The 14,828-nt window shown below is 41.6% G+C and overlaps 1 protein-coding gene across 1 annotated transcript in view; it reads left to right on the top strand.

Annotated features, from left to right (window-relative positions):
- IDO2 (indoleamine 2,3-dioxygenase 2) overlaps positions 1-14,828 on the top strand; it is a 45,636-nt gene that overhangs the window by 17,571 nt on the left and 13,237 nt on the right. Inside the window, exons 3-7 of the mRNA XM_006086254.3 lie at positions 3,592-3,711; positions 7,813-7,931; positions 10,460-10,474; positions 11,836-11,935; positions 13,748-13,865. Of these exons, the coding sequence (XP_006086316.1) occupies positions 3,592-3,711; positions 7,813-7,931; positions 10,460-10,474; positions 11,836-11,935; positions 13,748-13,865 (472 nt within the window). The remainder of the gene's footprint in view (positions 1-3,591; positions 3,712-7,812; positions 7,932-10,459; positions 10,475-11,835; positions 11,936-13,747; positions 13,866-14,828) is intronic.

Raw genomic sequence — 14,828 nt, forward strand, 5'->3', positions numbered from 1 at the left:
CTTCATAAAAATAAGTGAAGTTGCTACATAAAAGAAACTATGGAAACAACAAAGAAACAAATAAAACATAGTGAAAACCCAAATAAATTAGAAAAAAATGGTAATTTAGGGAATTCCTTGAAAAATTGTATAAAGCATAAAGCAAAAATGAAAGAAATGCCAGTCATCAGAAAAATAAAAATATGTGAAAAAGAGAAATGAATGATTCAAATTTCGTAAAATAGAGCTCTCACAAAGTAGTGTAGGTGGGGGGAAAGGGAAGCTTTAAGCATATAAGAATAACATTTTTAAAAATCTCAATTAATTAATTCTATTAGAAAGACAATGGGGGTAAGAGGGCACCCAGACATGCTGGTGAAATTTCTTATTTTCTAGATTACAAAGGAAAATTTGCAAATTTTAATCATGAAATAATAAAACTGGGTTACTTACAGAATAACATAAGACTCTTTTATAATAGTATTAAAAGACAATTTAACATCTATTTGAATTGCTATAATTTTTTTAAAAATCTGGCAATACTAACTACTACTGAGGATATGTACTGAAAGAGACTTTCATTCATGTTGCTGGTGGGAATGCAACATGGTACAGCTACTTTGGAAGACAGCTGGCTAATTCTTATAAAGTTAAACATAGATTTACCACCTGACCCAGCAATCACACTACCAAGTATTTAGCCAACTAAACTGAAAACTTATGTTCGTGGAAAACCTTGTGTGTAAACGTTTATAACAATTTTATTAATAATCACCCAAATTGGAAACAACCAAGATGTACCTCAACAGGGGAATAGTTAAATTGAGTGCAATGGACTAAATGTTTGTGTTGCTTCCAAATTCATATGTCAAAACTCCAATGTAATTAGGAGGTGGGACCCTTGGGAGGTGTATTAGTCAGGGTTCGTCCAAGAAACAGAACCAAAATGTGGCTAAAACAAATTGAGATGTAAAATACTGGATATTGAAGACTTACTAGAAAAAAGGGACTATTAAATATATTATTATTTTTCTATTGACATTGCATTTATAATATTGTAAATATATTGACAGAGACAAAAATATTTTTAATTAAATTTCACCTGTTTCTTTTTACTATTTTAAAAATGTGGCTTTTAGAAAAATCAAAATTGCACATTGTGGCTTCCCTATTTGTGGAGGCAGACAGTACTAACTTGAGAGAGCCGGGCTGCGGTCAGAAGAAGGGGAATAGCAACCTGGCTCAGTGCCCGCAGGCTCTGTCAAAAGACCTTATCCTCTCTGACTCTGTGGGTTTGGGGAAAGGGAACCACCCTGCATGAGAAGTTTTTAGCATTGTGCCTTCAACGCTCTTTAGTAAGAGTCTTAGAATAAATACTTAATAAATAAATGCCATTATAATTCTCAGGCTGGTTCCAGTTAAAATGCAACATCTCAGCTCCCCCCTCCACACACACACACACACACACACACACTAGGGCACCTTAAGTAGGCAATTTTATCTCAGAGCCAGTTTCTAAGAGAAAGAAACACGCAGACAGGTTAGGAAAGGCTGCCCCCTAGTGGATAGAGAGAGAAGGATTCCGTCGGAGAGCCCCAAGCGCGAGCTGCCCCTGGGCCTGGGTGGGTCCCAGCTCACTTGGGGTGTAACTTGAAAGGAAACCCTAGACACTCGCCGCTGCTCCTTCAGGGGATTTCTTCGGACCCCGGAGAGGGGCACCAGAGAAGATCTAGACAGGCTGTGTCTAGGGTTGGGGAGGGGATGGAAGAAGGAGGCAAGCTGCGGGCGCTGTGCCTGCAAGTGGAACTCAGGGTCCTGGTGTCAGCCAAGGCAGGCGGGGCCGGCCCAGGCAAAACTAATAAACTGGCGATATCTGTTTGGGTATTGCTGATAGTGATAACTAACTTCTGTACAGGGTGCTGCTTCGATGAGGACACCACCTGTGTGACCCGGGAAGGAAACGGGCAGGGAGAGGTTCAGAGACCTAGCTAGGGTCACCGGGAGTGTGGAAACAAGGGCTGGACAACCATTTGGCCCAGCTTAGCTACCTCCCTCTAGGAATGTGGTCAAATTCCGAAGTCCACAGGGCCTCTTTTTGTTAGGATACCCAGCTGGTTAGATCTCAGCCAGGAAAGAGAGAACGAATAGGATCTGACCTCTGACTAAGCAGGTAAATAGCCTTGCCATCACCCCAGGAGCAACTGACATAGGTCCACCAGCTCAACAGGCCGGGGAAACCTTACTGCCCACAGCGCAGGGCTGTTTTAGGGCTAAAGATACCAAGTAAGCACAGGTGCTTTTATTCATTAATTTTTTAAAATATATTTTATTGATTTTTCACAGAGAGAAAGGGAGAGGGATAGAGAGCTAGAAACATCGATGAGAGAGAAACATCGATCAGCTGCCTCCTGCACAACCCCTACTGGGGATGTGCCCGCAATCAAGGTACATGCCCTTGACCGGAATCGAACCCGGGACCTTTCAGTCCGCAGGCCGACGCTCTATCCACTGAGCCAACCGGTTATGGCTATCATTAATTTTTTTATTTATGATTTAAGCTTTTACTTGGGAGAGATACAACCCAATTATTTGAATAAATAATAAGATAAACCCTTATTATTTGAATACTCCATAAATTACATAGGAATGACAATTAGATGCACAATTCATTCTCTCAGTGATAAAAGAAATTTTGCTAATAAAATACTAGTAAGTCTTAGCAAAAAGGAGGGTTGAGTTGTTCCTTCCACTTCAGATAAAATATTTTTCAGCATCTATTTAAAAAAAGTTATGGTTGAGAGTATTACAGGTATCCTCTATTTTTCCTACGTTGCCCCCCCTCACCCCCAGCCCAGTTCCCAACCCACCTTAGGTCTTCAACACACTATTGTTTGTATCCATGGATTATGCACATATGCATTTTAATTATTTGGTTATTCTCTGCCTGACCCCCTCTCCCCTTCCCTCTGAGATCCGTCAGTCTGTGCTATGCTTCCATACTAGCAGAGGTGCCTGGTTTGTAAATGATGTGATTGTGCTCGTAAAAGCTGCCACTGAAGCCCTGGCCAGTGTGGCTGAGTTGGATGAGCATCATTCAGTTCACCAAAAGGTGGAGGGATGATTCCTGGTCAAGGCACATGCCTAAGATTTCAGGTTTGGTCCCCAGTAGGGGTGTGTAATGGAGGCACTGATCAATGTTTTACTCTCTCTCTCTCTCTCTCTCTCTCTCTCTTCTTTTCTCTCTCTAAAATCAATTAAAATATATTTTTCAAAATGTTGCCATTGAGGATTCCCATGTAATAAATGATCTTAATCAATTTAATTATTTTAGGTAACCAAGTGGTCATCTCAGTGATGGAGACCAGTGTCCGGCACCACCATGGGCACAATTCAGGGACTTGGGTGGGGCTGTTAGGTACTTGCAGAACAATATCATTTGGGCTGCCTCCTCCTATCCTGCAGTGTCCTGGGATCAGGGGAGAAATGGGTGTGCATGGTTCTTGCATTGAGGTAGAATCCATTCCTTGTACCCAAAGAACCCTTCAAGCCACAGAACCCCTGTGCTCATCCCATCCCCTGCAACTGACCATCTCTGGAACTTCTCTTGAACAGATGCCCCTCCTAAACTGCCAGTTTCTCAAGGGCTACAGGGAACGGCGCCTAGCTCACTTGGTCCTGAGCTTCATCACCATGGGATATGTCTGGCAGGAGGGAGAGGCACAGCCTGCAGAGGTAAGGGATAAATTGATGTCTGTCTGGTCATGGGGTAGGTCTGCTGCACCTAGAACATGCTGTCTGCTCGGCACCACAGTGTTTTTCTGGAAAATGGGTCCTTTCTTGTTCTTTTCTTTGGGTGTCAGTTGAAGAAAGGGCAAAGAGCCTATTTAAATGAAAGATGGCTTCCTCCTGACTGAGAGGTTAATTTTTTTTTAGAACTGGTAGCCCTTTTATTACATTTTGAATCTATTTTTATCTGTCACCCACTCCCAAGAATGTTTGAAAAGTTGCATTTGAAAGCAAGTTTGAAATCTCATAAAAACTTACTGATAGCTCATATCTGACAGCATTTTGTACTGCTAATACATCAATTGTCTTGGTCAATTTTCACAGTCCCATAAGGTAGATAGATCTAAGCTGTGTCCAATTTACAGACAGCTGAGGACCATGAAAGTCCAAGGTCAGATGGCCAGTTTATGGAAAGTCCAAGGCCAGACTCCAAACTGTCTAATTTCACTTATGTCCACTCCTTCCTCCAGAGGTACAGGTTGACATTTACAACACAACTGCTTGCTCTCTACCAATTATTGGTTTGACTCTTAACAATTCATGTAAATCTCTTCTGAATCTTTGCATAACATTTTACAGTTTCAGCCTGAAACTTGAGACATGAAATCTCCGAGCTCCACTAATTATAGTATAAAAGATGACTGCTTTTCATTTTATATAAATGCATCTTTTCCAGATATCAGGGAGCTGCTCATGTTCCAGCATTCCATGGTCAAGGGAATGGCCTATACCTGTTTTGTTTGTCTGGTTAATTCTACCTCTTATCTTTCAAGTAGGTGCCTGAGACTCCCTGTGAGAAGATAAAAAGGAAAGTGACAAAGCAAAGTATAAAGCTGCTTTAGATTTTTTTAAATATATATTTTTTATTGATTTCAGAGAGGAAGGGAGAGGGAGAGAGAGATAGAAACATCAATGATGAGAGAGAATCATTGATAGGCTGCCTCCTGCACACCCCCTACTGGGGATGGAGCCTGCAAGCCTGGCATTTGCCCTTGACCACGCATTTTCCCTTGACCAGAATCAAACCTGGGACCCTTCAATCTACAGGCCAATGCTCTATCCACTGAGCCAAACCAGCTAGGGTTGCTCCAGATTTTTTAAGTGTCAGTATAACTTCCCATAAGCAGTAGCCTGAGGTGACCTCTGAAAATGGTTCACTGTTCATTGTTTCAGAAAATCCCACAAAGTCATGCCAATCAAAAGATTCAAATCTTCATGTTCACTTTAAGAACACTCGTGAAACTGCCCAGGTCATCAAGGGTTTCATATCCAAAAGTCACCAAATATCTGTCACTTTACAGAAGCAACATGTACCATTCCATCCTTACAATGGTGGAGTTGGCAGGTGTGTTCAGGCCACACAGTGGGGCTAATTGCAGGGTCTGTGGCTAAATGCTGAATTTGAGGGTATAGATGTAGATTCTCTGGTTATTGAGAAAATCTAGGTGAACAGAGCTCCCAAGATGCAGCACAGAGCCCACAGAGCTCCTGGGTGAGGAACCCCCATCAAAGCTCTCCCTGCCACATGGGAAGGATTCTTACTGAAAAGGGAAGATTGTTCCTAAACCAGAAGAGGAGGCTGCACAGAATAAAAGTACATCCCAGAAGAAATGGAAGAGACAAAACTTATGGCCCAGGAATAATTTAGCATAAAATAAATGTCAAATAAATGTTAGTACATGTAGCTTTTAAAAAAGTATGTGTCTATTGTTAGAAAGTTTGATATCTAGGCCCACAATAGAACATCCCAATTAGGTTTCCCTCCCTTGCCTGTTCTCCAAACCATAATACTACATCAGGGAAGGGGTAGAGAGGGTGACAGATGATGGAGTCTCCAGCTTCAAGGAGGGTCCATGTCTTTTCAGGCCCCATGAGCCCCCTACTCTCCAGCCTCAAATCCTATCTTACTTTTTTTGTATCTTCTCTGACTTTTCAGCTAAGTAGACACCTCTCTTCTGCACTGTCCTCCTCATCTCCTGCCTCCTGAGGGAAGCTGACCTACGTTTGCATTTTAAAAGTCTTTAAAGGTCTTTGTTGCTTCTACCTAAGAAACAGATCTATCCCAAGTCTATTTATAAATATTATAGGGAAAAACAAAGGCAGAAGCAAGGCTTCTAAGTAGATATTTCTATTTTAAAGGTAAATAAAAATGGAAGTGGGAGCAAGGAACCCAAAGGATGTTCTTTTGGATCTAGACTAGCCTTGTCCACAGATAGATCTGAGTTGCTTTCCTGGATTTGGGGGGCAGAGTGTTCCTCAGGTAGTTCAGGGGTCGAATGGGAACTGTTTTGAGGTCACTTATTTGAAGTTGTTATTGGGTTTGACTTATGAAGTGACTAATGGAATCAGTGACCACACATAAACACACATATACATATATGTGTGCACACATACAAATATATAAAAGCCTAAGTGACCGGAAGACCAAACAACTGGTCCCTATGATGTGCACTAACCACTAGGGGACAGATGCTCAATGCACAGGATTGGGCTCCCTCCTATCTGGATCGGGCCTGTGAGGATCGAGCCAAAACCAGCTATCTGACACCACCCGAGAGGTCCTGAATTGCAAGAGGGCGCAGGCCAGGCCAAGGGACCCCACCAGTGCACAAATCCATGCACTGGGCCTCTAGTACATATATATGCTTTCAGTTTTATACACACAAATGTACATATATCTACATATCTACACTAATAAAAGAGAAACATGGTAATTAGCGTACGACCGCTACCCTTTTCATTGGCTAATCAGTGTGTATATGCAAATTAACTGTCAGCCAAGATGGCGGCCGGCAGCCAGGCAGCTGGAAGCGAACATGAGGCTTGCTTGCTCCAGTGAAGGAGGACTCCAACCTTCCCCGCCTCACTTGCCGGCCTCTCAGCTGCAACTCTAAGCAACTATGTACTATGTTGCAAATAAGAAGCTAAACAAAACCCCAGAAACCAGCTGGACTGAAAGCCAGGCGGACCGAAACATTGTATCCATGTTTTCAGCAGTGAGGCCTCAGAGCTAAAGCTGGCCCAGAATAAAAAAAGAAAAAAAAAGAAAAAAAGGAGCGGTTGGGAGCTTAGTCACTCGCTTCCGGAAAACAGCCCTCAGCCCCTCACCCAGACTGGCCAGGCACCCCAGTGGGGACCCCCACCCTGATCCAGGACACCCTTCAGGGCAAACCAGCTGGCCCCCACCCGTGCACCAGGCCTCTATTCTATATAGTAAAAGGGTAATATGCCTCCCAGCACCGGGATCAGCGGAGCAGCGAGGCTCCCGGCATCGGGATCAGCGTGACAGGGGGCAGCGCCCAAACCCCCCTGATCGCCCTGTGGCTCTGTGTGTGACAGGGGTCGGGGCCCCAACCCCCCAATCGGCCCTACCCTGAACGTGACTGAGGGTGGCATCGCAACCTCCCGATCTGCCCTGCTCTGTGCATGACGGGGTGGCGCCCCAACTCCCCAATCGGCCCTGCTCTGAGCCTGACCAGGGGCTGCACCTAGGGATTGGGCCTGCCCTCTGCCACCCAGGAGCAGGCCTAAGCCAGCAGGTTGTTATCTCCCGAGGGGTCCCAGACTGCGAGAGGGCATAGGCCGGGCTGGGGGACCTCCCTCCCCCTCCGCGAGTGCACAAATTTTTGTGAACCGGGCCTCTAGTCTATACATATAAATAGATAGCTAGATAAATCGATAGATTCATATAGATTTTATATTACTGCTCATTACTTCAGCTCCAATTTATGCTTAAACACTTGGTAATGCCCTTTTATGCATAATTAACATTCAGATATTATTTTATACTACATGTATATGTGTGCACGCCAATCTTCTACTTTTCCACATACATTTCAGATTGTACTCATAAACAATATATTCACTAAATTGTTAACAGAAAAAACTTGAGAGTGAGGTGTGCATGTAGAGATCACTCAGATAATCCAAGTTTATCCCCAAGTCGTTTCTCTACCACAGGATTGCTGAAATAAAAGATAGCCACAGTTACCTCCCCTGCTGCACTCTTTCTAGGATGTGCTCATTGTCAGGATTTATATCTGATAGGTTCTGCCAAGAAACCTTGCCCTTCCCTTTGTGGAAGTCTCCAGGGACTTGGGGCTCCCTCCCATCCTGGTCCATGCAGATTTGGTGCTAACAAATTGGACTACAAGGAATTCTGAAAGGTAAGAAAGGAGAGAGTGCTTTGGATTTGAACAGATGGAAACAGAGTAATGGACAGTCTTGTGACCTGCTAGAAAGCTCCCGGCTTGTTCAGCTATTTTTTGATTAAAGATGTTCATATTTATTGTCTGCCATATGGTTGCAGAAAAGAGATGAACTTGAATACATGTTCAAAAATCAGAGGTCCCAGAAATTTCCTCTCAACCCACATTGCATTGATGCAGACCACTTTCATTTGTTTGCTGCCATATCAAATTTGCAGTTCTCAACCCAACCTTAAAGCTCCTGCATATTCAGGTTTCAATCATTCTCTAATATGTCCTCCATTCAAGACAATTTAGGACCAGGAATGCAGTAAGTGTTCTTTATATAGAGATTACAAATGAATGATTATGTATGAATTGAGAGTAGGTACTCTAGGTATGTCAGATTAAAAATTTGATTGCCCAGCCAGTGTGGCTCAGAGGTTGAGCATTGACCTATGAACCAAGAGGTCATGGTTTGACTCCTGGTCAGGGTATATGCCTGGATTGAGGGCTCAATCAGCAGGAGGCAGCCGATCAATGATGCTCTCTTGTGATCAAACTCTAAAAACATATTTAAAAAACATATTTATTTGATTAATAATGCTATCTATCCCCACCAACTAGAATCATTCTTTCAAAAGTTTAGGTTGAGGATATTGGCATTTATCTAAAGAAAAGTAGAAGGAGTTTTTAAAAACAAGAAATTACAATAAATAGAATGGAGTGGAAGTGGTGAAGTATTTTTTAATAATATTTATTGTTGAAATTATTACATATGCCCCCTTTGTTCCCCATTGACCCCTTCTAGTCTGCTCCTGGCCCCCACTCTAGGCCTTCACCGCACTATTGTCTGTGTCCATGGTTATTTATATAAGTGTCCCTTTGAATTTATTTTTACAGCCAAATTTATTTCAGGCCATAGATGCAAGAAACAGCACTTTTGTGACTTATGAAAATGGCTAAAGGGACATTTAAGTTAGATGTGAGGAAGACTTCCTTAGTATAAAGGTATGGGTAAATACAGGATTGCCAGACATGATGGGAATCTGTTTTAAAGAATTAAGTGCTTATGAGCCCTTAATTAGCTCAGTTGATTAGAGCATCGTCTTAATATGCCCAGGTTGCAGGTTTGATCTTTGAATCAATGAATGCATAAATCAGTGTAACAAAAAATCAATATCTCTACATTCCTCTCTCTCTAAAAATCAATTAAAAATATTTTAAATTATTAAATAAAGAACATCTATATATATAAAAGGCTAAGTGACCAACTGTCCATCCGTCTGACTGATTGACCAACCAGCCACTGGCACTGGCAACTTAAAAAATAAACATTGACTTGCACATGTGCGATACATATAAAGCTCTCGCTGGCGCCAATTGCACGTGTGTTTTAATTTTATAATACTATATTATATATACTATTTTGACATGTAATGTTTTGCAGTAATGTAATTACAGCATGAATCTTTCTTCTAATTAATTTTCTTACAGTGTGCATGGATCTGTGCCCTGGGACACTAGTAGCTTAATAAAAAAACAACAACATAACTTTTAAGACTAATTTATATGGGCCATCTCATCTGTGTAAGGACTTCTGAGCCCTGGAATTTTTCTACAATTATTAATTACAATCTTTGACAAATTCTGCTTTAATAACAAAAATTGGTGACTGATATTCCCATGGGAAGGTGATGAATCTGGCTCAGAATTTGAACAGAAAGAAAAAAAATAAATAGATGTGAAGAAATTATTCTGTTCAAGACATTGGATATTTAATAATAAACCAAATCTCTGATTCAAAGAGAAAAAGAGGAGTAGGGAAAGTTAAAGGGAAAAAATGGGTAGGCCAGGATGTTAAAGTCAAGAAAACAACAAAACGCTAATTTCTCAGTGGGCAAGAATGCAGGGCTAGTTTAATCTCAGAGAGGCAGAGACAATCCCGGGTTCAGTGGTGATTCTTCTTGGCAATTATTTTTTTGGTGTCTCTTAATATGCCTCGCACAACACAAAGTACAATGAAGAAATGAAAGCAAAGTACAGCCCAAAGTGGTTAAATAACAAATCAAAACAGTATATGAGAAATGTCAGTGACACAAACAGTAAACCCTTCAGAATTTCAAAGACATTACATCATTGCAGACTTATAAAAATCAGGGAAAAACTTGGCAAGAGGTTGGAACTTGATCTAAAGTAGATATTTAAAGGTGAGTTGGAATAGCATATCTACAACAAAAATTGGGCTTGTGATAATTGCAAAAATATAAAGGGAGCAAAATGATTTATCACACTACTACAAGTTAAATGTTCTGGGGCTGATACAAGAGTTGAGATTTGGCTCGCTTTTTGTTGTCTAGTCATAGCCTGTGTAAGTGTGTGTGCATTTGCACATTAGTGTGTATGCCTGTATACATGTGACCCTAGAAGGATGTCTGTTTACAAACTGATTTATTCTTTTATTTTCTTTTGTTGTTTGTGATTGTCAATAACTGAAATTTTTCAAGGCCCCTGGACATCAGGTAAGTTCTCAGAAATCTTTCAATCACTTGAGAATTTATGCTAATTTTAAAAGATTACAGCAAAATAAGAAAGAAGCATATCAAATTGTCTGTATAGTATATAAGCTATGTATAAATGCATGCAAAAATAAGGCTAAAGGGAAAAGGGCCAGAATTTATCAGTGTTTGCCTCTTATATGGGATTAGGGGATTAATTTTTTAACTGGATTTTCCAATCTGTACATAAAAAAACAAGTAAAGTGCAATGCAAGGAAAAACTTTACCAATTCTTTAATGATCTGGAAAAGATCTCTCATTTCACCATAACTTTTATGAAGGGTAAATTACAGGCAGTAACTGCCACAGCTACAGAAGAATTCCTTTGAAATATTATGTCACCTGGACTGCAACTCTTGAGGCAGGTCTGGCCTAGACATCCTTAGGCTCTTCTTTCTCCGGAGAGCAGAGTCGGCCTCTAACTTGATTGACATTGCTTCTCCCACCACCAAGCTTCAGTTCAATAAAGGGGTCTGGTATAAAAGCTGTAGCTCAGGAAATTGAGGAATGGAGGGGTGAAGACACCATTTCTTACACTAATGTAACTGCTGGAACAATGGTATTCTTGACTGTTTTATTTTGTGTTTGTTTTCCTTTCTTCTCGTTTGTTTTCTCCTTTCTTACTTAAACTATTAGAAGCAGGAGTGGTTTATGGAGTAAAGTTTCTAAGTTTTGTAGATTGGCTCTATATCTGGGATATTGGAATCCATATGGTCACAGGTCATTTAAAAGTGATTCCTCTGTACAGTCCTCTAGCTCTCACCCTATCATACAAATCAACACAAAAATGATTGATTAGAAAGATCACTAGCATGAGTTATGAAACTATTCCCCACCTGGTCCTGTGACTAACTGGCAATGTGACCTTGAGCAAGGTATTTGCTTCTTTGGGTCATATCTATAAAAACAATAACAACAAAAACAAGGAGCAAGGCATTAGCTGCTGCTGTGGTCACTGTAGCTCTAAGACTCTGTGCTCCTGACAGGAATGGTGTGATGGGCCATAGATTGGTCCTGGGAAGAATCAGAATGACCTGCCCACTCAGGCTTCAGCTGTTCCATTGGGGGAATGGTCTGGGACCATCAGGGCCATGCTGGACTCTGAGAGTCCTCAGAGCAGGTGAACTTGGGCTTGAGTAGATCTGTTCTCTTCCCTTCCTGAATGTTCCTAAAGGGGGATGCTCATCCGTGGGGCCTCCCTATAGAGAGAAGTGTTCACCAATTCTGCTCTGCGCTTACAGTTGTCTAACTCTGAGGGGGCCTGTGGGCTGTACACACTCATGCTGTCCACGCCTCTCTAACCATATGGTCATCTCCTTCCCAAGGAACTTGGACACCATTTTCTCTTTCCCTGGGGGAGAAAGCCTGCGTGGTTTTGTACTGGTGACTGTTTTGGTAGAGAAAGCAGCAGTACCTGGGATTAAGGTATTTTCCACCCTCAGCATGTTTTGATTTGTTTTGTTTTGTCTTTCTCAATAAGAAATCAGTCTGAGCTTTACTTTGGTGAATTAATCAATATAGATGAGCATAGGCCTTGACCTGCTGTTTTATATCTGAGGAAAGAGGTCATGTTCTAGCCCATATTGATACTCACTTCTCCCAAATCCTACAAAACATGGAATTGACCATTTGTCCATTTAACAACAAGCATTATTCTAGACCAGTGGTTCTCAACCTTGGCTGCACATTAGAATCACCTGGGAATCTTTTTAAAATCCTGGTTTCTGGGCCTCATCTTCTGGAAATTCTGTTTCTTTGTTATGGGGTAGGGCCACAACATTAGTAACAAAGAAACAGAATTTCCAGAGGATGAGGCCCAGAAATCAGGATTTTAAAAAGATTCCCAGGTGATTCTAATGTGCAGCCAAGGTTGAGAACCACTGTTCTAGACAATGAAATATATGGGAGAACAAGACTGACATGGTTCTGACCCCCAGAGAAGCTCCTGATATAGTGGAGAAAGATGGGTTGATATATAGAGTAATAAGAAAATAATGCAGTGTTTTATAAAAAGACATCTAAAACTTAATTCAGACCTGAAGGGTCAGGCAAAACTTCCCAGGGGAAATGACAACTAAAGTTAAAACCTCAGTGATATATATAGGAATTAAGCAGAGAGAGAGAGAAAGAGTGACAGACATAAAGGCAAACAGACACACAGACATATTTCTAGCAGAGAGAACAGCTGTGCAAAGGCTCAGGAAAAGAACCATCACTGAGATTACCTAGCCTTCAGAGTTCAGGTAGCTTACAGAAAGGTCAAGTTTTGTAAGACGAATGACAGTGGAGTTCAGCTGGAGTGACTCAGTGTTGAGCATAGACCACTGGTGTGATTCACGTTAGGGCCACATGCCTTGGTTGTGGGCTGGATCCCCATTAGGGAGCCTATGAGAAGCAGCCGATCAATGTTTCTATTCCTCTCCCTTCCCCCTGTCTCTAAAATCAATAAAAAGATAATAAATAATAATAAAAAGACAGTCTGGCCAGCATGGCTCAGTGGATGAGTGTCGACCTATGAACCAGGAGGTCACAGTTCAATTCTTGGTCAGGGAACATGCCAGGGTTGCAGGCTCGATCCCCAGTGGTGGGCATGCAGGAGGCAGCCAATCAATGATTCTCTCTCATCATTGATGTTTCTATCTCTCTCTTCCTCTCCCTTCCTCTCTAAAATATAAATATAAAGACAATGGAGCAGTAGGTGATCAGCTATTATCTTCATGCATTGCCTGAAGATAATTAGTTAGGTTTATGTCTTTCCTTACCACCTTCCCTGATGAGCATATTTTAAGTCTTTACTGTGTCACCAATCCTGGCATAAGTATTATAACATTCTCATGACGGAGGGCCTCTGGAGCTGGGGGCTCTATGGGCTCTATAGAATCTGCCTGATTTTACGAAAACAGAGCTCAGGGGTGAGGGTCTCCTAATTCAAGATACAGACATAGACATTGTTATAATGTGTGATAAATACAAAAAAAAGGAAGGAGAAAAAGGATAGCATTATAGCAAGTAGCAATCAGTGGAAAGATCTAGAAAAATATGTCCAAGGGAGATGCCCAGAAAGGTTATCCTCTCAGGCAGACCTCACAGCAAATTGAATTTAGGGGAGCACGGGAAAACAGTCCAGCAGTCAGAAGGGCGCCCTTCCTGATTTCCATAGCTCTGATGCTCAGCTCACTCCACCTCAATGGGCCATAGTGAATGCTAACGGACTGAGTGAATGAACCTTCTCCCCAGGCACTTGTTCAAGCAGCGAATGCCATGCTGCAGCCCAGCCAGGACTCCCTGCTGCAAGCCCTGCAGCGGCTGAGACTCTCCATTCAGGACATCACCAGAACCTTAGGACAAATGCACGGTATGGGGCTGTTGTGGGTTGAGGGTTCTGCTTGGGCAGGGCTGGGCAACATCCACGAGATGGCGCTAGTGTATTAGCTTTGTTGTATGGTAACTGCTGTTTTAAATATTGGAGAATGATCTCAGTTTGCATAGATCTTCTGTGGTTTTGTCTTTTTTTAGTATTCTCTTGTGGTTAGGGTAGTTTGCTCTCTTCAGTGGCTGCATATTTCTTCGCATGTTAAGATCTTGCATGAAGTTTGGGAGGAGGGGGTGAGGCAAAAAACAACAAAGGTTGTATACATTCCATCCACCAATGTCAGGATACTGCAGTGTTGTCCTTATGCTTTCTTACACCCGTTTTATCCTTTTTCTCAAGGGGAACCTGGGATGACTGACCTGCTTTAGGCTCCTTTTCTGGGGTTAGTGCAGAGATGAGGTTTCACAGGTGGAGCCAATTCAGTGGCTCACCAGTCCTGTGGTTAGTTACATTTCATGCAGGAGACTACATTCAATTTCCAATGTCAAGACAGCTCTTCAACTTCCTCTATCAGGAGAACCTTGAAAGTGTATAGTGTGTGTGTGAGTCTGTGTTTTGTTCTTTAAGTAAAATTGGTATATAGCATTATATATTTCAGGTGTTTAACATCACAATTTCACATCTGTATATACTACAAAGTGATGTGCACCAAAAGTCTAGTTAATATACTAGTACATCACTATGCAACTGATTCCCTTCACCCAGTTCACCCAGTTCTCCCAAGCTCCAACCTCTGTTAACCACCAGTCTGTTGTCTGTATCTATGGGTTTGTTTGGTTTTGTTTGTACATTTGTTTTGTTTTGTTTTGTTTAGATTCCAATATGTATGAAATCATATGGTATTTGTCTTTCTTCATCTGACTTATTCACTTAGCATAATACCCTCATGATGTTGCAAATGGCAAGATTTTATTCATTTTTATGCTGATATATATATATATATAT

Source organism: Myotis lucifugus, unplaced genomic scaffold (genome assembly GCF_000147115.1).
Source record: "Myotis lucifugus unplaced genomic scaffold, Myoluc2.0 scaffold_26, whole genome shotgun sequence".
Classification (NCBI taxonomy): Eukaryota; Metazoa; Chordata; class Mammalia; order Chiroptera; family Vespertilionidae; genus Myotis; species Myotis lucifugus.